Genomic DNA, 27,238 nt, shown 5'->3' on the forward strand with positions numbered 1-27,238 from the left:
TGTTTTTTTGTATCTAAATTTAAACATTTCTTTGAGAATGCCAGATTGTCTTGCAAATGTTCTATGTTTTCAAAGTAATGAAGTATGAACAAATCTTTTATTTTATCTCTGTGTTAGTCATATCAAGGAGTCAAATCAACATAGGAGATTTTTCCTTTATTTTAAAGTACATAGAATCCAACGCATAACTTTGTGTACAGTTTTTGTCAATAAGAAACACTAAACATATGAAAAATACCAAAAGTTACACAAATATATATATATTCATGAATTAAAAATGTGTGTGATAATTTTATTCAAGTGTAATCTAAGCTAGACTACATAGGTAAAATTGCAAATATAACAACTATTTTTGGCAAAGCTGTATCTGGTTAATATGTACATATTATTAATGCTCATTTAATACATTTATTTAGTTCACAAAAAGGTTTTGTAAAGAGATAAAATACATTTAATTTTATATGATACATACATTTTTGTGGTTTAGCACCTTTGGAAAAATGTGATTCCAGATCCTAGAACTTATGACAAGGTTCAGTGAAGCTTTTCTAGTGGCTCTTGGTGGTTCTGAGCCTAACCCAGATGCTCAGTGTTCTGTTGTGTTCTTTACATTTGTCGCTCTATGAACATTTTGTTGCAATTACAGTAAAAAACTGATTTAAGAAATTTCCTGACATTCTGACTTTTAAAACCTTTCTGATATTTTCTATGTGTATGAAACATTTCACCAATGTTGGATGAACTATTTAATGTTTTATTAGGGGTTACATTTGTACAAATGTTGTTTTACTAATGGGAATTATTACTGAAACAGACAGTTTTTGCTTCTGAATTACATAAATGGTGCCATCATGCAATGTGGCTTCATGTGCTCCCAGCCATGCTGTTTGCACTGTTCCACATCCCTTGAACCAGATGACATGCACCGGCTTTGTCCATCTTGCTTAGGCCTGGACCTGAATGGATTGACCTGTAATTTTGCAAGTCATTCACCATAAATGACTAACAGGCAGGAGTACTGTAACAAACATAATAGGTTCTTGCTAATCTTTGGAGGCCCAGCGGAAACAACAGGTGCTTGGGACAGTATGCAGATGTGTTTACTTGGTGGCAGTTATGCCACAGCGGCACGGTGGCTTGTATGGTAAGCTGAATACCTCAAAAGACGGTCCAAATCAACATACTCAGCTGAAACTCGCAACGCAGACCAATCACCCGAACAACAACTGGATAGTGCTGTGTGACCCAGTTAACAGTGCAGAGAGGACCAATGAGCAGCTCAGAGAGGAACAATCAGCAGTGTGGAGAGGAGCAATGAGCAGCTCAGACAGGAACAAAGAGCATTGTGGAGTGGAACAATAAGCAGCATGGAGATTTTTTTTTTTGATACATTTTGTATTTGCTTTTAACACATGTAAAAAAAAGAAAAAAACACAATTCAACGCAGAAAAGAAAGAAAAAACAAATAAACATAAAAAATTAAATAAAAAAAAAAAACATCACATTCACTGTCACATGAAGTGTACAAGGTAAGTATAGGCTAATGAGTTGGAAGCAAGTCCTTAGCCACAAGTGTAGCTGTTTTGGCTTTATTAATCATTGCAGTAGTCAGTTCAAGAGAGACTATGTCATAATAAAATAGTAGCCATTGTTTCGAGAGTCATGTTTTGGGATTAAATCAATTAAATATAATAGTCTTTTTAGCTGCTGTTAAGCCAGCACAAAATAGTCTCTTTTGAGCTAATGTATAGGTAAAAGAACTATCATCACACAACAATTAGATTCAATGTACATTCCACTAAATGATTAACAGATAAATGATAAACAGCACGCTGCTTCCACCAACTCCCACGCCGTCGGGATAAGGAGGACGGTTGTGTCTCCAGCACATACCCGCCTGGCTTGCCAGGATCAGTGCTAAAGGGAGTCCGCCTAATAGCACACCTGGCCCATGAGTTCCTCGCTACGTCCATTTTTGTAGGTCGGTTCTTCTGTCACAGTTGAAGGAGGATGAGGAGGTGGACGTACACGCAAGGAAGATTTATTTAAACAAAACCAAGGCAAACACAACAAACAGAAAACAAACAGGAGCAGGGAGGCAAGAAAACAAACTAGAACACAGTGGAACATAACTAGAACAGGAACATAACTGTGAACTGGTGGTAATGTGTAAGACAGCAGACAAAGAAACACATCTACACACACAAGAACGGACAAGCAAATACTGAAACAAAGGGACTATATATACACAGAGCACTGACAAGGAACACCTGGAGACAATAACGAGAGGGCAGGACTACAAAGGAGACTCTGACGAGAGGGCGGAGCTAAGGCGGGACTAGGGCAGAGACAGGAAGAATAAACAGAGCCATGTGGTAAATGAGCACATGGCTAGGAAAACTTTGGCAGTTTTCTCAGATGCTGATAATGTTTACAGTTATTATTATTATTATAATCTTTTTAAAAAATGATGAAATAATACTTGTTTATTTAGAAAACACACAATAAATAATTATTTAAGCTTTTTAGTTTATATTTGTTGATCTAATGCAGTGTTATTTGATGTGAAACCTAAAAAAAAACCTTGAAAAACTATAAATCAATAATAGAAATATGTTTTTGCTGATGACTCATATTTTTCTGCCCAGAGACAGCGTGGGTTGACGTTATGTGAGTCAAAACGAAACTGAAAGTAAACAGCGTCTTTCTTGTCCCTTTTTCAGCGGTTTTTTTTAATGATTTTAGCGCCTATCATTAGTCTTTCATGACAAGGACATAAGACCAAAATTTTGAAGGAGCGCCTTGATTTTTAGGTGGTTTTTCACACTGGATTACTCCCAGAGGCTTCACAGCACCGCGATGAGAGCGCTATTTTTAGAAACGGTAGGATCTGCGCTTTCTAACGGTATACGGAGCTCACAGAAGCATTCAGACATTCAAGACTTACAAAGCTGATTATATAAGGTGTGTTTCTACCCCGCAAAATGCGGGGTTCGGGTTAATGCCTGTGACTTTCGATCCCACTGCATTAAAACCGACATCATTCTGTAACGGATATTACCACATGGGCTCAGGAACACTTTAGAAAACCATTGTTAGTGAACACAGTTCGTCGCTCTGTCTACAAGTCTACCATGCAACCGAAAGCCATATATCAGCAACACCCAGAAACGCCACCGGCTTCTCTGGGCTCGAGCTCATCTGAGATGTACTGACGCAGAGTGGAAAAGTGTCCTGTGGTCTGATGAGTCCACATTTCTAACTGCTTATGGAAATCACGGAGGTCATGTCCTCCGGGCCAAAAAGGAAAAGGATTATTATCAGCGCAAGGCTCATCAGCCAGCATCTCTGATGGTATGGATGGTATTAGTGCCCATGGCATGGGTAACTTGCACATCTGTGAAGGAACCATTATTGCTGAAAGGTGTGACATACAGGTTTTGGAGAAACATATGCTGCCATCCAAGCAACGTATTTTTCAGGGACGTCCCTGCTTATTTATACGACAGATGAGACCCTGGACTGTTGAGCAATTCAAAATGAGTGAATATTTGCAACAAAAGTATCAAATTTATATCTTTGTAGTATAATCTTTTAAATATAGGTTGAAAATGATTTGCAAATCATCATATTCTGTTTTATTTATGTTTTACACAAGGTCCCAACTTCATTAGAATTGGGGCTGTAAAACTTGCCTAGCCTTGCGTGAAGGTTTACCTCAAACCCACACCAAGAGAGATCATGATCAGTTTGATGGTTTGCTGGAACCAGTATTAGATTCAATGTACATTCCACTAAATGATTAACTGATTAAAGTGTAGCAAAATAAATTTAGGGAAATTTTGACATGGGTTTATGAAGAAAAATATGTTGCTGATATATGCAAATTAGGGAAATATCAGATATAAGATCACACCCCTTGTGCAGAAGGGTTGTCCCTAAATATGAGTTTCAGGAATACAGCCCCTTTTTGTGCACTTTCAACAAAGAGTGAATTCGAATTCGAAACTGGAGTGGCACAGCATCGCAACAAGTAGTGTGGCTGTCACACAGCTCCAGGATCCTGGGGTTGTGGGTTCAAGTCTCGCTCTGGGTGACTGTCTGTGAGGAGTTTGGTGTGTTCTTTCTGTGTCCGCATGGGTTTCCTCCAGGTGCTCTGGCTTCCTCCCATGGTCCAACAACAAACGTTGGTAGGTGGATTGGCGACTCAAAAACATTTATAGGTGTGAGTGTGTGTCGCCCTGCAAAGGACTAGCACCCCCTCCAGGGTGTGTTCCTGTCTTGCGCCCAGTGATTTCAGATAGGCTCTGGACCCACCGTGACCCTGAATTGGATAAGCGGTTACAGTCAATGAATGAATAAATGAAAGTTCAAACTGCAAATGTAAAAGACCATAAACCTGAGACTAATGCCAACTCGGCACTCAATGACTTTCAAAATGCACACTACACAACATGTATTGTTTTGTGAGCTGGTTGTTTTTTGTTGTATCTCTAGTTTCAGAGAATAATAATCAAACTAAACTAGTTTTTAACCAGAGAGATCCTTGCCAATAGCTAAATAAACAATTGTAATGATGCACAGATATTATAAACGAAATTTCAGAATTACCCACTGAAAATCGTTGGTGCATTATAAAAAGAAAAATTTTCCAAATCTTAAACCGATATTTAAAACTTTTCAGCTCATGCTTAAATACTTTTTTGGAGGACATGTCATATTTGATAGACCACTGCAAGTTTGTAGAGGATTAATATAGAAAGAATGGAGATTAACAGGTCTCTTCTGTGCAACCTCAAAATCCTGTAGGAATACTGCACAGACCTATGAGAACAGACCTGTCTCTATATAGAAGGAGAAATAAATGTCAAGCTAACATCAGCAGTTGAAAGATAATATTTTATAGAATAATGTTTTAAAGAGCAGACCATTATTTGTCTTCTTTGCACTTGTACAATGCAGAGTACAGTATACATATTTGATTATCTTTATGATGATATGTAAGGACTAGAAGAACTAATATCAATTGACATATAAATAATTCATATTGAACTAAATTATATAAATGTCCTGTAGTAACATGTTTTCATGTGTAAATCCTATAAAGTGGTAGCAATAGAAAACATTGCTTTTTTAATCATGAGTAGCAAGCTTTTATTTGTTTTTGGAACACAAAATCTGACTGTACAATGGTGTTGAGCATTCTTCAAGATCTTCCTGCAGAAAATATTTCTTTCACAAGTTTCAAACTGACTGGTTTCTACACTTTGGGAGAATGGAGGCGCTTTCTTTTCATTCCATACTTTCTTATGTTTTTGTTGTCTACCATCTCAAACACCATTCTAATATGTTTAATTATTTCTCAAAGAGTTCTACACTCCCCGATGTTTGTGTTAATTGGTCTCATGGCTGTTGTGGATCTACTTATTCCAGTAATGTTTGTACCAAATATGCTACTCAGCTTTTTATTTGACTGGAATCAGATATCACTTGTGAGCTGCTTAATACAAGTTTTTTGTATTCAATATGTTGGTGCATATCAGTCTACTGTACTTTTATGGATGGCTCTGGATCGCTTCTTTGCTATATGTAGACCACTTTCATATCACAAAAACATGCAGATATTCAACTTTCTGAAGTTTGTTATAGTGCCAGTTATTAGAAACGGGCTTTTAAATATCGCAATTGTGTCTTTGGCGGGAAAACTGCGTTTTTGTATGAAAAATGAGATAAATCACTGTTTCTGTGAACACATGGGGCTGGTTCAGCTGGCCTGTGGAGATACGTCTGTTAATAATTTACTCGGACTTACAGCTGCTATTCTAATACCTAGTGCAGATTTTGTTTTCATTGCTGTATCTTATGTAATAATATTTGCTTCTGTCATGAAATCTGGGAAGTCCAGCATGAAAGCTATTAACACTTGTGTAACACACATCATCGTCTTCACGTTTTCATTGGTGTTTGCTCTGACAGCTTATTTGTCGTACAGAATTACAAATAATATTTCTCCCAACAGCCGTATTTTTATAAGCACAATGTATACACTTTTCCCAAGCTGTTTCAATCCAATCATTTATGGTGTGAGAACAAAGGAAATAAGACAACAGTTTTTAAAGATTTTTAATCGTGTAAACCCAGAATGAATCAGTGTGGTAGTCTGTAGCATATCATATATACTAAGATGTTGAGTAATTATGTGTAAACAATGTGTTTACAATAAAAGGCAGCAACCAATATTTGTGTAATTTACTTTAGACTGTACTCGTAAGATGACTTGTCCTGGTATTCTGTCATACATTTTATATATATATTATATAGTTCTTGTTAGAATCACAAAGGTAAGCCTTTTTTACAATTTGGCATTAAAACCATTAGTCTATAGCTCTGTGAAACCTGAAAACTATTTTGTGGTTGATTTTACAGGTCTTGTTGCTATTACTCCAGAAGTTCAGGATGATGAGTAAGCTGGAGCAAGAGACTGTGATTTTCACTAGAAGCGTTTGATCACACACAAACACACACACACACACACACACAAGACACACACACACACACACACACACACACACACACACACACAAACATACAAATTTACAAGAATGGTTCAGTTTATAAAGTAGTATCTCTAATATATTGAAATAATTCACATGAAGGCTAGTGGTTTCTCCTGCATGTTTGCTCATTTTAATGTTATTCAGATCAGTTTTTCAGAGTTTTTAATACATGAATTGCTTTTTATCAGCATTTTGGCTTCCTGTCCACACATAAACTGTTTAATCTAGCTGAATATAGAGGTATTTGAAAATGCCCTCTGAGATCTATGAATACTACTTTGTCACTTTTCCAGTGTGTACAGGATGTCACACAATGTGCCTGTTACTGGCTGAAATTCAAATGGCTCCTCACTCGCTTTACAGTGAGTAAGTCATAAGTCTATAATGTATGCATGCAAAAAACATTAGATTTCAGATTCCCATATATGAATAAATATAAATGATGTCGTATTATAATGCATCATTAAGGGGATGAAAGTATTTTTCATCAAAACTCTTTGAAGTCTGTCTCTGTCCTACAGCTTATTGCTTGGCACAGAACTAATTTCATTGGGAGTCTGGGACTTGGGGTGGGGTTGTTGAGTAATGTTTACATACAATTTTGGAAATGGTGTGACAAAACGATGATGTTTCACTTCAATAATAATAATAATAATAATAATAAACATAAAGTAACACTAACCCTTGGGAAATGTATGGTCTATGTTGAAGATGCAGATTCAAATGAGGTGTATCATTGCATTTACTATTTTTAAATATTGCTTAGTACTGCATTTACATTTTTATTTTAACAGAGTAAAATATCATTGTCATCTGGCATGAATGAGTGGCATATTTCTTTATTGTTTGTGTGTTTCTCTTTTAAGTACTACTTCCAAATATTTTCAACTATGTTGAGAGCCCTATTTACATATGTCACAGTATTTAACCTAGCCATTTCAGTCAAGAATGGTGAGGAAATTCTAATAAATCAAAGGGTTATGGTGCGCTATTCATCGGCCCTCTCTGCACTGCTCACTAGTCTGCTCCATGCTGATTATTGGTCCTCGCCGTGTTGTTCACTGGACCGTGCTGCGTTGCTTATTGGATTGGCACTCATTCCTGAGTGAATCCTCTAGTGCCTGATAAAAGACTTGATCCTGGTCATAAGTTGCTTGAAAGGTGAACAAGTGAAACCCCTGATTGAAACACTGGATGTCTTGCACTGCCAGCAGATGCTGAAGTTGAAATGATCTCCATGGCTGTTAAATAAATAAAAAAAAAACTCCTCCTTGGATCACCATCTTAACGTGGTGGAGGAGTTTGTGTGCCTGCGTGAGCCTAGGAGCTATGTTGTTGGGGGCAAATTGGTCCTAGGTGCTGGGCCAGACAAAGAGTGATCCATAAAGACAAGGATGAAAAAGACAAGATCACGGACACAGCCTCACTTGCTCGGAGTAGGGTTACTGGGGCCTCACCCTGGAGCCAGGCCTGGGGGAGGGGCTCCTTGGCGAGCGCCTGGTGGCCGGACTTTCACTCATGGGGTCTGGCCGGGTTAAGCCCGAAGGAGTTACATGGGTCCACTCTCCCATGGGCCCACCACCTGTGGGAGAGGTAGTAATCCGGGTCTGGTGCATTGTGGATCGTGTGGCGGTCAGGGTCGGGGGCCCTGGCGTTCTGATCCTTGGTTACTGAAACTGGCTTTGGAAAATGGAACGTAACCTCTCTGGTGGGAAAAGAGCCTGAGCTGGTGCGCGAGGTTGAGAGTGTGGGAAAATGATTCAGTAATCATTATATTTTCTTTTTTTATTATATGATCTGCGCAACAGGGCAACAGGAAAAGGTGTGTGTGAAGGGGGTGTGTGATTAACTGCTTGAACTCAGCAGTAAACAACAGGGTCTTCTAGCAGAGAGGTCACTAGGTCATTGGAAAGCCTTAGCAACACCCTAGCAACGACTGACTTATCTGGGAGCCAATCAGGATGAAGCATATACCTAGGGGGAAGGACTACCATTATTATAATACAGGGAGTCAGAGGTCACTTAGGCGGAGAACAGGCCAGCTAAGGGGGAAGAAGCATGCTGTACTGTTCTTCCCAGAATTCTGTATAATAAACTGTTTTGATTGTTCACTCAAACTCTGTGTTAACCTCTTCTGTTCCAATTATTTGCATCAACAAACACGCAGGACAGTTTTGTCCACAATTTGGTGACCCCGACGTGATGCAAAGGAGCTGAGAAGGTATCAGAGGGACTGAAATACTTTAGCATTCATTCAGGCGCCTCCTCAAAAGGTAAGCAGAAGCCTATTTAAATAAAATCTGCAAATTGAATATAGTTAAAAAGGGATGAATGCTGGGGTATGGTAGGTAATCCCTCTTAGGCGGGAAGTAGGTGTGAACAATATAAAACAGTGTTAGAAAGCCTGATGGTCAGGGACCAAGGTCTTTGGGTTAGAGTCCCAGAGTTAGAAAGCCTGATGGTCAGGGACCAAGGTCTTTGGGTTAGAGTCCCAGAGTAAGAAAGCCTCATGGTCAGGGACCAAGGTCTTTGGGTTGGAGTCCCAAAGGAAAAGTGAGTTTCGAGTGAATCTGTGTGTACTAATTGTGTTTTGGCTGGGTGGTGGTCGACCCCTCTGAGCCGCTGACGAGCACTCAGATTAAAGACTAGGAGACTGGGTCTCCTTGGGAGTGGCCTTCCCTAAACCCCGAGTCAGGGACTGGGGCCCATGTCTGGGACTGCAGTAAAGGAAACCGTATTCTCCAATGTGAGTTATTTGAACACATTGCCCCCACCTATGTCTCCCATACCAGTCGGTAATATGATGCCCATGATCAGTATTAAGACAGGAACAATTAATCTGGAATCCATGAACACACCATATCAGCATTCCACATCACGTTCTATATATCCACAGGATGACCTGGAAACACTAAGGCGAAGCGCTCCTACTGGGGATCAATGTCAATCACCCTCATCAGGGAATAATCCATTCCATAATAGAATGGTGAGGGAAAATGGGTCACAAGACCCTCCCAGCTCTCGGGCCACGGACACATGTGACCATCACCCACCCCTGACTAAGAACACTTCATATGCTGATCAAAGAATAAGGAATCCATGTGACATGGACTTGATTGACTTGACTGAGGGACAAGGCGTTAGAATTAAGGCTGCATTTACAGGGCAGGTAATTAAGGAAGAGGTAGATACTGCTAATGAGGGTGGATTGATTGAGGCTTCATTTCTGTCCAGATAGAGCACTCTCTCCGCAGATTAGACGTAAATAAATTAACGGTGGGAATTACCTTAGCTCTGGGAGATTTCAGGAACATTATCAACAGGTATGGAGGTGGCTGAATTGGAGAGACAGGCAAACACATATAGGCAGGCAGATAATACTCCATTTGCAGCATACTCACAGCACCTAGCAGATATCATGAGGCGTATGTGGCCAGTCAGAGCGGCAACCACTGTCCCTAGTTATCCCTGGGATGAGAAAACTAACCTGGCAGAACATTTGAGTGAGGCGGTTGAGCACTGGACTATGACTACTGGCACTCACCCAGCTCGGGGTCAACAGGTGTGGTTTAGGACTGCAATTCTTAAGGGTCTACCTACTCCTATTAAGGACAAGGTAGAAGACAATCCAGATATGGGACCAGATAAGCCTCATGAGGACTGGTTGAGACATATTTTGTTTCATATGAACAAGCACAAAGATAGAGTAGATAGCAAGGGGAAAGAAAAGGATAAAATGGAATTGGAGCTGTTAAAAGCCCAACTGGACGAGATCCGTAAGAACACTAATTTAAATATGAAGGAGCTTAAGGAGCCTAAAATTAAGTCGGAAACAATAATGTCTCTTACACAGCTACAAGCATCAGCCCCAGTATTAGTTCCAAATCCTTCACCACCACTTCCAGCTCCAGCGGTTCCGGGACAGACACCCATGCCATACATGCCACCCCAGCAATGGCCCACACCTCAGTATAATTATGGTCCAATGCAGTATGCTCCTCAACCTTTTAGATCCAGGGGGCGTGGACGAGGGAGGGGGCGTGGTCACAGTGGGCCTTCCAGGCCACAAGGATGTTTCAAGTGTGGAGCAATTGATCACTGGGCCAGGGACTGATACAGGCAGAACCAGTTACATCCCCAACAACATCCTTCACAGTTACACCAGCCACAAGCCTACTATCAGGCTCCCAACCCAGAGGCAGCTCCAGTAGGTCAGTACAGTCTGGAGCCCTGGGGGGGGACAGTGACGATGCCCAGAGGACCATCAAGACAGTATGGCACTGGCAGAACCCATGCTGTCACTGACCGTCACTTTGACTTGTTTGAATTAGAACTAATGAATACTGAATGGACCATTGAGTCCAGTGGTATTTATGTGGGGCCTGAGGGGGCGGCATCACTGGTTACACTCACACCCGATCAGTATAAGTGGTTTAAAATGTCTGAGACATCTGTACCGCACATCTCATTAGCATTACACCCCAAATATACAGCTAAGCAATTGGGCCCCATGATTAAGAGAGCTGCGGAGACTACGGACTGGGTTCAGACTCAACTGCCTAACGTGATCTACTCGCCGTCTAGTCAAATTTATCATATTAAGGGCTGCTGCTCTGACACCGTTACATTGACTCATTACATCTTAGCTAGATACCACGGGAGGGAAGATGTTGATCACCCCGACACGGGAAAGATTCTGAGTAATCTACCTAACACACTGTGGTCAGCAGGATCAGATGACGTAGGACATGTTAAACAGACACCAGTTGTGTTTCAAATGTCAACACCTGATCCCATATGGATTCCACAGTATAGACATAAGCCAGAAGCCATATCATCATTAGATAAGACAGTAAAAGCACTGGTGACTGCAGGTGTGCTGGAACCATGCTGTTCCCAATGGAACACTCCCATATTACCGGTTCCTAAAAAGGAACCGGGTCAGTATAGGATGACGCATGATCTCAGAGCAATAAATTCAGCATTAGCTACACAGACTATTCCTGTCCCCAATCCATACACGGCACTTTCGGATTTAAGCCCAGATATGAAATGGTTCACATGCATTGATCTGGCAAATGCATTTTTTTGTGTACCCTTAGACCCGGCCTGCAGAGACAAATGTGCTTTCACGCACAGGGGCCAGCAGTACAGGTATACTAGACTTCCACAGGGGTTTGCGTTATCCCCCGGGACTTTTCAATCAGGCTTTAAGAAGAAGTCTCGAGAATTGCCAGTTACCTACGGGTTCTATTCTTATCCAATACGTAGATGATTTACTGATTGCCGCAGACACCACAGAGACCTGTTTAACAGCCACCCGTGCGGTCCTTGAATGTTTGGCAGCCGCTGGGTATAAGGTCTCTAGGTCAAAATTACAGTGTTGTAGATCCAGAGTTACTTTTCTAGGCCGGATTGTCACACAAGGATCGACAGGTATATCAGCTACACATAGGTCATCTATTTTGTCGCATCCACAACCACTGACAGTCAAAGATATGTTATCCTTCTTAGGGCTAGCGGGATATAGTAGGCAATATATTCCTGACTACGCGGGAAAAACACAACCTCTCAGAGACATGGTAAAAGAATTAGGTATGAGAAATTTGACTGGGAAATTGACATGGATTACTGCCACAGAACAGGTGTTCATCTCCTTGAAACAGGCTCTATCACATGCGGCTGACCTTGTTAGACCAGATTATAAGAGACCATTTTATTTGGATGTTTCTGAAACAGAAACAAACAAAAACAAAGGCGACGGAGAGAACCAGTTGCACAGTCCGGCTGAGGGGTAAAGTTTCACAATGGTAACACCTCACACAGTGCAGAGCTGCACCGGCACCCAATATCAAACATTCACTGAAGGAAAATAATACTTCAGAAGAGGCAGATCAGGTAGCCTCAACCAACATAGGGGCAAAATAATCCCCTGAGGCAGGAGCACAACAAGGGCAGTCTACCCTTGCTCTCAGCACAGACCTGCTCGCCATAAGAAGACAGAAGACTTTACACATTTACACATACACATATAGGGCAATCAAACCATTTAGAAAAGAAGTGGTGTGTAGGACTGAGGTTGCCTCTCCCTTAAAAAGGGAGTGGTGTAAATGCCCTCTATCACCACTGATTCACACAGTATATGTGTAATGTTGACCTGTCATTAGGATAGGTCAAAAGGGGGAATTGTGGGAAAATGATTCAGTAATCATCATATTTTTCAGCTAGCTTGATATTTTTATTATTTTTAAGAAACAGTATTAACTTTATGATCTGCGCATCAGGGCAACAGGAAAAGGTGGGTGTGAAGGGGGGGTGTGATTAACTGCTTGAACTCAGCAGTAAACAACAGGGTCTTCTAGCAGAGAGGTCACTAGGTCATTGGAAAGCCTTAGCAATACCCTAGCAACAACTGACTTATCTGGGAGCCAATCAGGATGAAGCATATACCTAGGGGGAAGGACTACCATTATTATAATACAGGGAGTCAGAGGTCACTTAGGCGGAGAACAGGCCAGCTAAGGGGGAAGAAGCATGCTGTACTGTTCTTCCCAGAATTCTGTATAATAAACTGTTTTGATTGTTCACTCCGCCTTGCGCCCAATGATTCCAGGTAGGCTCTGGACCCCTCGCGACCCTAAATTGGATAAGCGGTTACAGATAATGGAGGGATGGATGGATTGTTCACTCAAACTCTGTGTTAACCTCTTCTGTTCCAATTATTTGCATCAACAAACATGCAGGGCAGTTTTGTCCACAAGAGGTACTGGCTAGATATAGTTGGGCTCACCTCGACACACAGTATGGGCTCTGGAACCAATCTCCTTGAGAGGGGCTGGATGCTCTTTCACTCTGGAGTTGCCCAGGGTGAGAGGCGTAAGGCAGGAGTGGGCTTACTCATAGCCCCCCAGCTTAGCACCTGTACATTGGGGTTTACCCCAGTGGACGAGAGGGTAATTTCCCTATGCCTTCGGGTTGGGGAAAGGGCTCTGACTGTTGTTTGTGCTTATGCACCGAACAGCAGTTCAGAGTACCATGCCTTCTTGGAGACCCTAGAGGGGGTGCTGGAGAACACTCATTCTGGGGACTCCATTGTTCTGCTGGGGGACTTCAACGCTCACGTGGGTAATGACAGTGAGACCTGGAGGGGCGTGATTGGGAGGAACGGCCCCGCTGATCTGAACCCGAGTGGTGTTCAGTTATTGGATTTCTGTGCCTGTCATAGCTTGTCCATTACGAACACCATGTTCGAGCATAAGGGTGTCCACAAGTACACCTGGCATCAGGATACCCTAGGCCGCATTTCGATGATCGACTTTATAGTCGTATCATCTGACCTGTGGCCATATGTTCTGGACACTCGGGTGAAGAGATGCGCTGAGCTGTCAACTGATCACCACCTTGTGGTGAGTTGGATCAGATGGCCATGTTCCGGACCTCCATTGTTGAGGCGGCTGAACGGAGCTGTGGCTGCAAGGTTGTCTGTGCCTGTTGGGGTGGCAATCCCCGCACCCGGAGGTGGACACCCCGGGTGAGGGGGGCTGTCAAGCTGAAGAAAGAGTCCTTTCAAGCCTCGTTGGCTCAGGGGATTCCGAAGGCAGCCGAAAGGTACCGAGGAGCCAAGCGGCTTGCGGCTTCGGCTGTCGCTGAGGCAAAAAACTCAGGTGTGGGAGGAGTTCGGTGAGAACATGGAAAACGACTTTCGTCGGCTCCGAGAAGTTTCTGGCAAACCATCAGGCGACTCAGGAGGGGAAAGCAGTTTTCCACCAACACTGTATATGGTGGGGGTGGGGAACTGTTGACCTCGACTGGGGACGTCATCAGGTAGTGGAAGCAATACTTCGAGGATCTTCTCAATCCCACCAGCATGTCTTCCGCAGAGGAAGCAGAGCTTGGGGACCCCGGGGGTGGCCGAGGTGGTAGGGAAACTCCTTGGCGGTAGGGCCCCGGGGGTGAATGAGGTTCGCCCCAGGTTCCTCAAGGCTCTGAATGTTGTGGGGCTGTCCTGGCTGACACGTCTTTGCAACATCGTGTGGACATTGGGGGCAGTGCCTCTGGACTTGCGGACTGGAGTGGTGGTTCCTACTATAGGGGGATCACACTCCTCAGCCTCCCCGGTAAGATCTATGCGGTGGTACTGGAGAAGAGAGTCCGACTGATAGTTGAACCTTGGATCCAGGAGGAACAATGCGGATTCCGCCCCGGTCGTGGAACACAGGACCAGCTCTTTACACTCGCTAGGATCCTGGAGGGTGCATGGGAGTTTGCTCAACCAGTTTACATGTGTTTTGTGGATCTGGAGAAGGCAGTCGACCGTGTCCCTTGGGGTATTCTGTGGGGGGTGCTCAGGGAGTATGGGGTACTGGGCTCTTTACTACGAGCTATCCAGTCCCTGTACAAAGAGAGCAGGAGTCTGGTTCATATGGCTGGCAGTAAATCTGACTGGTTTCCAGTCGGAGTTGGACTCTGTCAGGGCAGCCCGTTGTCACCGGTTCTGTTCATAATTTTTATGGACAGAATTTCTCGGCGTAGCCAAGTGGCGGAGGGTGTCCGGTTTGGTGGTCTCAGGATTCCATGTTTGCTTTTTGCAGATGATGTGGTCTTGTTGGCTTCATCGAGCCGAGACCTCCAGCTCTTGCTGGACCAGTTTGCAGCCGAGTGTGAAGCGGTAGGGATGAGGATCAGCACCTCCAAGTCCGAGTCCATGGTACTCAGTCGGAAAAAGGGTGGAGTGCTCTCTCCAGGTTGGAAGTGAGATCCTGCCTCAAGTGGAGGAGTTTAAATACCTCGGGGTCTTGTTCACGAGTGAGGGAAAGATGGAGCGTGAGATTGACAGGTGGATCGGTGCAGCATCAGCAGTACTGCGGGCTCTGTACCGGTCCGTTGTGGTGAAGAGAGAGCTGAACAGAAAAGCAAAGCTCTCGATTTACCGTTCAATCTACGTCCCAACCCTCACCTATGCTCACGAGCTTTGGGTAGTGACCGAAAGAACGAGATCGCGGGTACAAGCAGCTGAAATGAGTTTTCTCTGCAGGGTGTCTGGACTCTACCTTAGAGACAGGGTTAGGAGCTCGGACATCCGGGAGAGACTCGGAGTGGAGCCACTGCTCCTCCACGTTGAGAGGAGCCAGTTGAGGTGGTTCGGACATCTGGTCCGGATGCCTCCTGGACGCCTTCTTGGTGAGGTGTTCCGGGCATGTCCAACGGGGAGGAGGCCCCGGAGCAGACCAAGAACACGATGGAGAGACTACATGTCTTGACTGGCCTGGGAACGCCTCGGTATACCCCCGGAGGAGCTGGAGGTGGTGGCTGGGGAGAGGGAGGTCTGGGTTTCGTTGCTCCAACTGCTTCCCCCGCAACCCGGACCCGGATAAGCGGTGGATAATGGATGGATGGAATGGATGGCTGTTAAATACACACCTGACACCTCAAGCGAGGATGGAAAAAACCTTGAAGACTGGGTTTGGAAGCCTCAGCAGCAGAGTCCTTACATTTTACTGTCAATATAAAAACAAATAGAGCTTGCACGCCTACTGAAATAACCCACATATTAACTTCCATGGCCAGACTGGTTAGCTTCTGGCCTGTGTCCAAGCCACTCATCAACACACAGCATCTAGTTTCACCATATGAAGCACTTTACTTAGAGCCTCACAGGCGCACAGATGAACCGGTTGTCAAGATGAATATTTGGGACACTTGGCTGCTTAACCCGCTGCACCCTGTAACATCGTTTTACTTTTACAGAGGCATGACAACTATCAAGGCTGGCCAACCCAGTTTTGTTTCTGCAATAGCTATGACTTTGCCCTTGAGCCTACAAAACATGTCTTGTGGCCTCACTGCTGGCACCATGTCAGCATCCCCACCCCCACAATTGGCACATGGATTCTCCTGCCACTTCTCACTAAATAGCTTTGGCCAGCAAAGACTCTTGTTTCTGCCCAGTACCTTGTCCTTTTGTTTCTGAAAAGCATTTTAAGTTGTCATTGTGTATGAATGATGCTCTATAATACAACCCCAATTCCACTGAGGTTTGGACATTGTGTAAAACATAAATAAAAATCAGAATATGATGATTTGCAAATCCTTTTCAACCTATTTAATGTTCAAACTGAAAAATTGTATTGTTTTTTTGCAAATATTCACTCATTTTAAATTTGAAGCCCGCAACACGTCCCAAAAGAGTCAGGACAGAGGAAACAAAAGACTGGGAAGGTTGAGGAATGTTCAAAAAACACCTGTTTGGAACATTCCACAAGTGAACCGGTTAATTGGAAACATGTGAGTGTCATAATTGGGCATAAAGGGAGCATGCTGGAAGGGCTCAGTCATTTACAAGCTGTCACAGTTGAAGGAGGGTGAGGAGGGGGACGTACACACAAGGAAGGTTTATTTAAACAAAACCAAGGCAAACACAAACAGAAAACAAACAAGAGCAGGGAGGCAAGAAAACAAACTAGAACTCAGTCGAACATCATTAGAACAGGAACATAACTGTGAACTGGTGGTAATGTGTAAGACAACAGACAAAGAAACATCTACACACACAAGAACCGACAAGATAACACTGAAACAAAGGGACTATATATACACAGAGCACTGAAAAAGGAACACCTGGGGACAATAACGAGAGGGCAGGACTACAAAGGAGACGAGAGGGCGGAGACAGGAAGAATAAACAGAGCCATGTGGTAAATGAGCACATGGCTAGGAAAACAAACACGACGTGACAGATGCCCCCTCCAAAACACGCAACTCCCGGGGAGCTGGTGCAGGAGAGGAGCAAGGAACTAGACAAGAGACTAGACTGAAACGGACACTGGACAGGACTAGAAACAGGAGACAGGGCTCGGGACAAGACAGAGGACAAAACCAGAGACAGGGCAGGAGTAGGCACACATGACTGGACAGAGGACAAGACAGGGTGCTGGAAATTAGATTGAAACACTGGACGGGAGCTGAGACTGAACAGGTGTAGACAAGGGAGACAAGATAGGACCAGTAAAAGAAGACTGGACAGGGACATGTGACAGAACATTTGACTGGACACTGGATGTGGACAGAGACTGGATGGGTGTAGAAAACTGGGACAAGACTGGTGACGGGACTGAGGCTAAGTACTGGGACTGTACAGGTGACAAAACAGGGAACTGGGACTGGACAGATGACGGGACTGAGGCTGTGACTGGATGGAAGGAGACAATGGACTGAAATGGGGACTGGACATGACTTGGCAGGGGGACTGGGACTAGGACATTTACGGGGACAGATACCAACACAGTGACAGGGACAGGAACAGAGACAAAGGCAGACACAGGTACAGGGACATGGATAGAGACAGGAACCAGGACAGGAACAGACAGGGGAACCAAAATAACAGAAGGGTACCCAGGACTGGCAAGAGTCTGTGGGGAAGCCTGAGGTACCAGCCTGGGTACAGTTCTGGGGATCGGCACCAAAGTTCTTGGGGCTGGCCTATGGACACAACCTGAAGAGGCCAGGGCCACAGTCACAGGTGCAGAAGCGGCGGTGGCCGCCGCAATCACAGGAGCAGAAGCAGCGGGGGTCGCCGCCATCACAGGAACAGAAGCGGCAGTGGACGCCGCCTTCTCAGGAGCAGGAGCGGCGGTGGACGCCGCCTTCTCAAGAGCGGCGGTGGACGCCGCCTTCTCAGGAGCGGCGGTGGACGCCGCCTTCTCAGGAGCAGGAGCGGCCGAGGAAGCCGCCTTCTCGGGGACAGGAGCGGCGGAGGAAGCCGCCTTCTCGGGGACATCAGCGGCCGAGGAAGCCGCTTTCTTGTGGACAGGAGCGGCCGAGGAAGCCGCCTTCTCGGGGACAGGAGCGGCCGAGGAAGCCGACATTTCGGGGACAGGAGCGGCCGGGTTCGCCGCCATCTCAGGGACAGGAGCGGCTGGGTTCGCCGCCATCTCGGGGATAGGAGATATAGGTTGAATATAGGTTGAAAATGATTTGCAAATCATCGTATTCTGTTTTATTTACGTTTTACACAACGTCCCAACTTCATTAGAATTGGGGCTGTCAAACTTGCCTAGCCTTGCGTGAAGGTCTACCTCAAACCCACACCAAGAGAAATCATGATCAGTTTGATGGTTTGCTGGAACCAGTATTTGATTCAATGTACATTCCACTAAATGATTAACTGATTGACGTGTAGCAAAATAAATTTTGGGAAATTTTGACATGGGTTTATGAAGAAAAATATGTTGCTAATATATACAAATTAGGGAAATATCAGATATAAGATCACACCCCTTGTGCAGAAGGGTTGTCCCTAAATATGAGTTTCAGGAATACAGCCCCTTTTTGTGCACTTTCAACAAAGAGTGAATTGGAAATCTTTATTTAAACTTCATAGCTTCAAACTGGGGTGGCACAGCATCACAACAAGTAGTGTCGCTGTCACACAGCTCCAGGATTGTGGGTTCAAGTCTCGCTCTGGGTGACTGTCTGTGAGGAGTTTGGTGTGTTCTTTCTGTGTCTGCATGGGTTTCCTCCAGGTGCTCTGGCTTCCACCCATGGCCCAACAACAAACGTTGGTAGGTGGATTGGCGACTCAATAACATTTATAGGTATGAGTGTGTGTCGCCCTGCAAAGGACTAGCGCCCCCTCCAGGGTGTGTTCCTGTTTTGCGCCCAGTGATTTCGGATAGGCTCCGGACCCACTGTGACCCTGAATTGGATAAGCGGTTACAGTCAATGAATGAATAAATGAAAGTTCAAACTGCAAATGTAAAAGACCATGAACCTGAGACTAATGCCAACTGGGCACTCAATGACTTTCAAAATGCACACTACACAACATGTATTGCTTTGTGAGCTGGTTGTTTTTTGTTGTATCTCTAGTTTCAGAGAATAATAATCAGACTAAACTAGTTTTTAACCAGAGAGATCCTTGCCAATAGCTAAATAAACAATTGTAATGATGCACAGATATTATAAACGAAATTTCAGAATTACCCACTGAAAATCATTTGGTGCATTATAAAAAGAACAATTTTCCAAATCTTAAACCGATATTTAAAACTTTTCAGCACATGCTTAAATACTTTTTTGGAGGACATGTCATATTTGATAGACCACTGCAAGTTTGTAGAGGATTAATATAGAAAGAATGGAGATTAACAGGGCTCTTCTGTGCAACCTCAAAATCCTGTAGGAATACTGCACAGACCTATGAGAACAGACCTGTCTCTATATAGAAGGAGAAATAAATGTCAAGCTAACATCAGCAGTTGAAAGATAATATTTTATAGAATAATGTTTTAAAGAGCAGACCATTATTTGTCTTCTTTGCACTTGTACAGTGCAGAGTACAGTATACATATTTGATTATCCGTATGATGATATGTAAGGACTAGAAGAACTAATATCAATTGACATATAAATAATTCATATTGAACTAAATTATATAAATGTCCTGTAGTAACATGTTTTCATGTGTAAATCCTAAAAAGTGGTAGCAATAGAAAACATTGATTTTTTTTAATCATGAGTAGCAAGCTTTTATTTGTTTTTGGAACACAAAATCTGACTGTACAATGGTGTTGAGCATTTTTCAAGATCTTCCTGCAGAAAATATTTCTTTCACAAGTTTCAAACTGACTGGTTTCTACACTTTGGGAGAATGGAGGCGCTTTCTTTTCATTCCATACTTTCTTATGTTTTTGTTGTCTACCATTTCAAACACCACTCTAATATGTTTAATTATTTCTCTAAGAGTTCTACACTCCCCAATGTTTGTGTTAATTAGTCTCATGGCTGTTGTGGATCTGCTTATGCCAATGTTTTTTGTACCGAATATGCTGCTAAGCTTTTTATTTGACTGGAATCAGATTTCACTTGTGAGCTGCTTAATACAAGTTTTTGGTATTCAATATGTTGGTGCGTATCAGTCTACTGTACTTTTATGGATGGCTCTGGATCGCTTCTTTGCTATATGTAGACCACTTTCTTATCACAAAAACATGCAGATATCCAACTTTCTGAAGTTTGTTATTGTGTCAGTTATTAGAAACGGGCTTTTAAATATCACAATGGTGTCTTTGGTGGGAAAACTGCATTTTTGTAAGAAAAATGAGATAGATCACTGTTTCTGTGAACACATGGGGCTGGTTCAGTTGGCCTGTGGAGATACGTCTATTAATAATGTACTCGGACTTACAACTGCTCTTCTAATAGCTACTGCAGATTTTGTTTTCATTGCTGTATCTTATGTAATAATATTTGCTTCTGTCATGAAATCTGGGAAGTCCAGCATGAAAGCTATTAACACTTGTGTAACACACATCATCGTCATCACGTTTTCATTGGTGTTTGCTCTGACAGCTTTTTTGTCGTACAGAATTAAAAATAATATTTCTCCCAACAACCGTATTTTTATAAGCACAATGTATACACTTTTCCCAAGCTGTTTCAATCCAATCATTTATGGTGTGAGAACAAAGGAAATAAGACAACAGTTTTTAAAGATTTTTAATCGTGTAAACCCAGAATGAATCAGTGTGGTAGTCTGTAGCATATCATATGTACTAAGATGTTGAGTAATTATGTGTAAACAATGTGTTTAGAATAAAAGGCAGCAACCAATATTTGTGTAATTTACTTTAGACTGTACTCGTAAGATGACTTGTCCTGGTATTCTGTAATACATTTTATATATATATTATATAGTTCTTGTTAGAATCACAAAGGTAAGCTTTTTTTACAATTTGGCATTAAAACCATTAGCCTATAGCTCTGTGAAACCTGAAAACTATTTTGAGGTTGCTTTTACAGGTCTTGTTGCTATTACTCCAGAAGTTCAGGATGATGAGTAAGCTGGAGCAAGAGGCTGTGATTTTCACTAGAAGCGTTTGATCATACACAAACACACACACACACACACACACACACACACACACACACACACACACACACACACAAACATACAAATTTACAAGAATGGTTTAGTTTATAAAGTAGTATCTCTAGTATATTGAAATAATTCACATGAAGGCTAGTGGTTTCTCCTGCATGTTTGCTCATTTTAATGTTATTCAGATCAGTTTTTCAGAGTTTTTAATACATGAATTGCTTTTTATCAGCATTTTGGCTTCCTGTCCACACATAAACTGATTTATCTAACTGAATATAGAGGTATTTGAAAATGCCCTCTGAGATCTATGAATACTACTTTGTCACTTTTCCAGTGTGTACAGGATGTCACACAATGTGCCTGTTACTGGCTGAAATTCAAATGGCTCCTCACTTGCTTTACAGTGAGTAAGTCATAAGTCTATAATGTATGCATGCAAAAAACATTAGATTTCAGATTCCCATATATGAATAAATATAAATGATGTCGTATTATAATGCATCATTAAGGGGATGAAAGTATTTTTCATCAAAACTCTTTGCAGTCTGTCTCTGTCCTACAGCTTATTGCTTGGCACAGAACTAATTTCATTGGGAGTCTGGGACTTGGGGTGGGGGTTGTTGAGTAATGTTTACATACAATTTTGGAAATGGTGTGACAAAACAATGATGTTTCCCTTCAATAATAATAATAATAATAATAATAATAATAATAATAATCATTGTAAATGTATCATTGCATTTACTATTTTTAAATATTGCTTAGTACTGCATTTACATTTTTATTTTAACAGAGTAAAATATCATTGTCATCTGGCATAAATGAGTGGCATATTTCTTTATTGTTTGTGTGTTTCTCTTTTAAGTACTACTTCCAAATATTTTCAACTATGTTGAGAGCCCTATTTACATATGTCACAGTATTTAACCTAGCCATTTCAGTCAAGAATGGTGAGGAAATTCTAATAAATCAAAGGGTTATGGTGCGCTATTCATCGGCCCTCTCTGCACTGCTCACTAGTCTGCTCCACGCTGATTAATGGTCTTCGCCGTGTTGTTCACTGGACCGTGCTGTGTTGCTTATTGGATTGGCACTCATTCCTGAGTGAATCCTCTAGTGCCTGATAAAAGACCTGATCCTGGTCATAAGCTGATCAAAAATAAGGAATCCATGTGACATGGACTTGATTGACTTGACTGAGGGACAAGGCGTTAGAATTAAGGCTGCATTTACAGGGCAGGTAATTAAGGAAGAGGTAGATACTGCTAATGAGGGTGGATTGATTGAGGCTTCATTTCTGTCCAGATAGAGCACTATCTCCGCAGATTAGACGTGAACGAAGGGAAAGTGGTATAACTAGGAGAGAGCTTCTGCAAATGATAGCTGAGGAGATACACCCCCTGACAGAACAGCTAAGTATAATGGAACAACAGGGTCCACAACAGTACATGAGCACTAGGTCACGTACAGGGGCTACTGATAGGGGCCCTGCACTTGTGATGCCTCTTTTAGAGACCACCTCAGGGGATAGAAAATATGTTCCATTCACTGTAACAGATGCTCAGATTATTGCTGATCAATTACCTCCCCTCTCTGGGGGAGCTGGACTTTGGCTAACTAAATTAAATAAATTAACGGTGGGAATTACCTTAGCTCTGGGAGATTTCAGGAACATTATCAACAGGTATGGAGGTGGCTGAATTGGAGAGACAGGCAAACACATATAGGCAAGCAGATAATACTCCATTTGCAGCATACTCACAGAACCTAGCAGATATCATGAGGCGTATGTGGCCAGTCAGAGCGGCAACCACTGTCCCTAGTTATCCCTGGGATGAGAAAACTAACCTGGCAGAACATTTGAGTCAGGTGGTTGAGCACTGGACTATGACTACTGGCACTCACCCAGCTCGGGGTCAACAGGTGTGGTTTAGGACTGCAATTCTTAAGGGTCTACCTACTCCTATTAAGGACAAGGTAGAAGACAATCCAGATATGGGACCAGATAAGCCTCATGAGGACTGGTTGAGACATATTTTGTTTCATATGAACAAGCACAACGATAGAGTAGATAGCAAGGGGAAAGAAAAGGATAAAATGGAATTGGAGCTGTTAAAAGCCCAACTGGACGAGATCAGTAAGAACGCTAATTTAAATATGAGGGAGCTTAAGGAGCCTAAAATTAAGTCGGAAACAATAATGTCTCTTACACAGCTACAAGCATCAGCCCCAGTATTAGTTCCAAATCGTTCACCACCACTTCCAGCTCCAGCGGTTCCGGGACAGACACCCATGCCATACATGCCACCCCAGCAATGGCCCACACCTCAGTATAATTATGGTCCAATGCAGTATGCTCCTCAACCTTTTAGATCCAGGGGGCATGGACGAGGGAGGGGGCGTGGTCACAGTGGGCCTTCCAGGCCACAAGGATGTTTCAAGTGTGGAGCAATTGATCACTGGGCCAGGGACTGATACAGGCAGAACCAGTTACATCCCCAACAACATCCTTCACAGTTACACCAGCCACAAGCCTACTATCAGGCTCCCAACCCAGAGGCAGCTCCAGTAGGTCAGTACAGTCTGGAGCCCTGGGGGGGGGGACAGTGACGATGCCCAGAGGACCATCAAGACAGTATGGCACTGGCAGAACCCATGCTGTCACTGACCGTCACTTTGACTTGTTTGAATCAGAACTAATGAATACTGAATGGACCATTGAGTCCAGTGGTATTTATGTGGGGCCTGAGGGGGCGGCATCACTGGTTACACTCACACCCGATCAGTATAAGTGGTTTAAAATGTCTGAGACATCTGTACCGCACATCTCATTAGCATTACACCCCAAATATACAGCTAAGCAATTGGGCCCCATGATTAAGAGAGCTGCGGAGACTACGGACTGGGTTCAGACTCAACTGCCTAACGTGATCTACTCGCCGTCTAGTCAAATTTATCATATTAAGGGCTGCTGCTCTGACACCGTTACATTGACTCATTACATCTTAGCTAGATACCACGGGAGGGAAGATGTTGATCACCCCGACACGGGAAAGGTTCTGAGTAATCTACCTAACACACTGTGGTCAGCAGGATCAGATGACGTAGGACATGTTAAACAGACACCAGTTGTGTTTCAAATGTCAACACCTGATCCCATATGGATTCCACAGTATAGACATAAGCCAGAAGCCATATCATCATTAGATAAGGCAGTAAAAGCACTGGTGACTGCAGGTGTGCTGGAACCATGCTGTTCCCAATGGAACACTCCCATATTACCGGTTCCTAAAAAGGAACCGGGTCAGTATAGGATGACGCATGATCTCAGAGCAATAAATTCAGCATTAGCTACACAGACTATTCCTGTCCCCAATCCATACACGGCACTTTCGGATTTAAGCCCAGATATGAAATGGTTCACATGCATTGATCTGGCAAATGCATTTTTTTGTGTACCCTTAGACCCGGCCTGCAGAGACATATGTGCTTTCACGCACAGGGGCCAGCAGTACAGGTATACTAGACTTCCACAGGGGTTTGCGTTATCCCCCGGGACTTTTCAATCAGGCTTTAAGAAGAAGTCTCGAGAATTGCCAGTTACCTACGGGTTCTATTCTTATCCAATACGTAGATGATTTACTGATTGCCGCAGACACCACAGAGACCTGTGTAACAGCCACCCGTGCGGTCCTTGAATGTTTGGCAGCCGCTGGGTATAAGGTCTCTAGGTCAAAATTACAGTGTTGTAGATCCAGAGTTACTTTTCTAGGCCGGATTGTCACACAAGGATCGACAGGTATATCAGCTACACATAGGTCATCTATTTTGTCGCATCCACAACCACTGACAGTCAAAGATATGTTATCCTTCTTAGGGCTAGCGGGATATAGTAGGCAATATATTCCTGACTACGCGGGAAAAACACAACCTCTCAGAGACATGGTAAAAGAATTAGGTATGAGAAATTTGACTGGGAAATTGACATGGATTACTGCCACAGAACAGGTGTTCATCTCCTTGAAACAGGCTCTATCACATGCGGCTGACCTTGTTAGACCAGATTATACAAGACCATTCTATTTGGATGTTTCTGAAACAGAAACAAACAAAAACAAAGGCGACGGAGAGAACCAGTTGCACAGTCCGGCTGAGGGGTAAAGTTTCACAATGGTACCACCTCACACAGTGCAGAGCTGCACCGGCACCCAATATCAAACAAGGAAAATAATACTTCAGAAGAGGCAGATCAGGTAGCCTCAACCAACATATGGGCAAAATAATCCCCTGAGGCAGGAGCACAACAAGGGCAGTCTACCCTTGCTCCCAGCGCAGACCTGCTCGCCATAAGAAGACAGAAGACTTTACACATATACACATACACATATAGGGCAATCAAACCATTTAGAAAAGAAGTGGTGTGTAGGACTGAGGTTGCCTCTCCCTTAAAAAGGGAGTGGTGTAAATGCCCCACTATCACCACTGATTCACACAGTATATGTGTAATGTTGACCTGTCATTAGGACAGGTCAAAAGGGGGAATTGTGGGAAAACGATTCAGTAATCATTATATTTTTCAGCTAACTTGATACTTTTATTATTTTTAAGAAACAGTATTAACTTTATGATCTGCGCAACAGGGCAACAGGAAAAGGTGTGTGTGAAGGGGATGTGTGATTAACTGCTTGAACTCAGCAGTAAACAACAGGGTCTTCTAGCAGAGAGGTCACTAGGTCATTGGAAAGCCTTAGCAATACCCTAGCAACAACTGACTTATCTGGGAGCCAATCAGGATGAAGCATATACCTAGGGGGAAGGACTACCATTATTATAATACAGGGAGTCAGAGGTCACTTAGGCGGAGAACAGGCCAGCTAAGGGGGAAGAAGCATGCTGTACTGTTCTTCCCAGAATTCTGTATAATAAACTGTTTTGATTGTTCACTCTGCCTTGCGCCCAATGATTCCAGGTAGGCTCTGGACCCCCAGCGACCCTAAATTGGATAAGCGGTTACAGATAATGGAGGGATGGATGGATTGTTCACTCAAACTCTGTGTTAACCTCTTCTGTTCCAATTATTTGCATCAACAAACACGCAGGGCAGTTTTGTCCACAAGAGGTACTGGCTAGATATAGTTGGGCTCACCTCGACACACAGTATGGGCTCTGGAACCAATCTCCTTGAGAGGGGCTGGATGCTCTTTCACTCTGGAGTTGCCCAGGGTGAGAGGCGTAAGGCAGGAGTGGGCTTACTCATAGCCCCCCAGCTTAGCACCTGTACATTGGGGTTTACCCCAGTGGACGAGAGGGTAATTTCCCTATGCTTTCGGGTTGGGGAAAGGGCTCTGACTGTTGTTTGTGCTTATGCACCGAACAGCAGTTCAGAGTACCATGCCTTCTTGGAGACCCTAGAGGGGGTGCTGGAGAACACTCATTCTGGGGACTCCATTGTTCTGCTGGGGGACTTCAACGCTCACGTGGGTAATGACAGTGAGACCTGGAGGGGCGTGATTGGGAGGAACGGCCCCGCTGATCTGAACCCGAGTGGTGTTCAGTTATTGGATTTCTGTGCCTGTCATAGTTTGTCCATTACGAACACCATGTTCGAGCATAAGGGTGTCCACAAGTACACCTGGCATCAGGATGCCCTAGGCCGCATTTCGATGATCGACTTTATAGTCATATCATCTGACCTGCGGCCATATGTTCTGGACACTCGGGTGAAGAGAGGCGCTGAGCTGTCAACTGATCACCACCTTGTGGTGAGTTGGATCAGATGGCCATGTTCCGGACCTCCATTTTT

General features: G+C 43.4%; 2 protein-coding genes across 2 annotated transcripts; both read left to right on the plus strand.

The window, feature by feature from the left end:
• Positions 1-5,189: 5,189 nt before the first annotated feature.
• On the plus strand, positions 5,190-6,146 carry LOC136666328 (olfactory receptor 52K1-like). The gene has a single exon (XM_066644439.1). The coding sequence runs from the start codon at positions 5,190-5,192 to the stop codon at positions 6,144-6,146; it is 957 nt and encodes a 318-aa protein (XP_066500536.1).
• Positions 6,147-20,119: 13,973 nt separating this feature from the next.
• Positions 20,120-21,076, plus strand: LOC136665161 (olfactory receptor 52K1-like). The gene has a single exon (XM_066642753.1). The coding sequence runs from the start codon at positions 20,120-20,122 to the stop codon at positions 21,074-21,076; it is 957 nt and encodes a 318-aa protein (XP_066498850.1).
• Positions 21,077-27,238: the final 6,162 nt, after the last annotated feature.

Source organism: Hoplias malabaricus, chromosome 1 (assembly GCF_029633855.1).
Source record: "Hoplias malabaricus isolate fHopMal1 chromosome 1, fHopMal1.hap1, whole genome shotgun sequence".
Classification (NCBI taxonomy): domain Eukaryota; kingdom Metazoa; phylum Chordata; class Actinopteri; order Characiformes; family Erythrinidae; genus Hoplias; species Hoplias malabaricus.

What these genes read in the sequence shown, in the direction of transcription:
- LOC136666328 (XM_066644439.1), top strand. Translation starts at nt 5,190, where the DNA reads ATGGTGTTGAGCATTCTTCAAGATCTTCCTGCAGAAAATATTTCTTTC.
- LOC136665161 (XM_066642753.1), top strand. Translation starts at nt 20,120, where the DNA reads ATGGTGTTGAGCATTTTTCAAGATCTTCCTGCAGAAAATATTTCTTTC.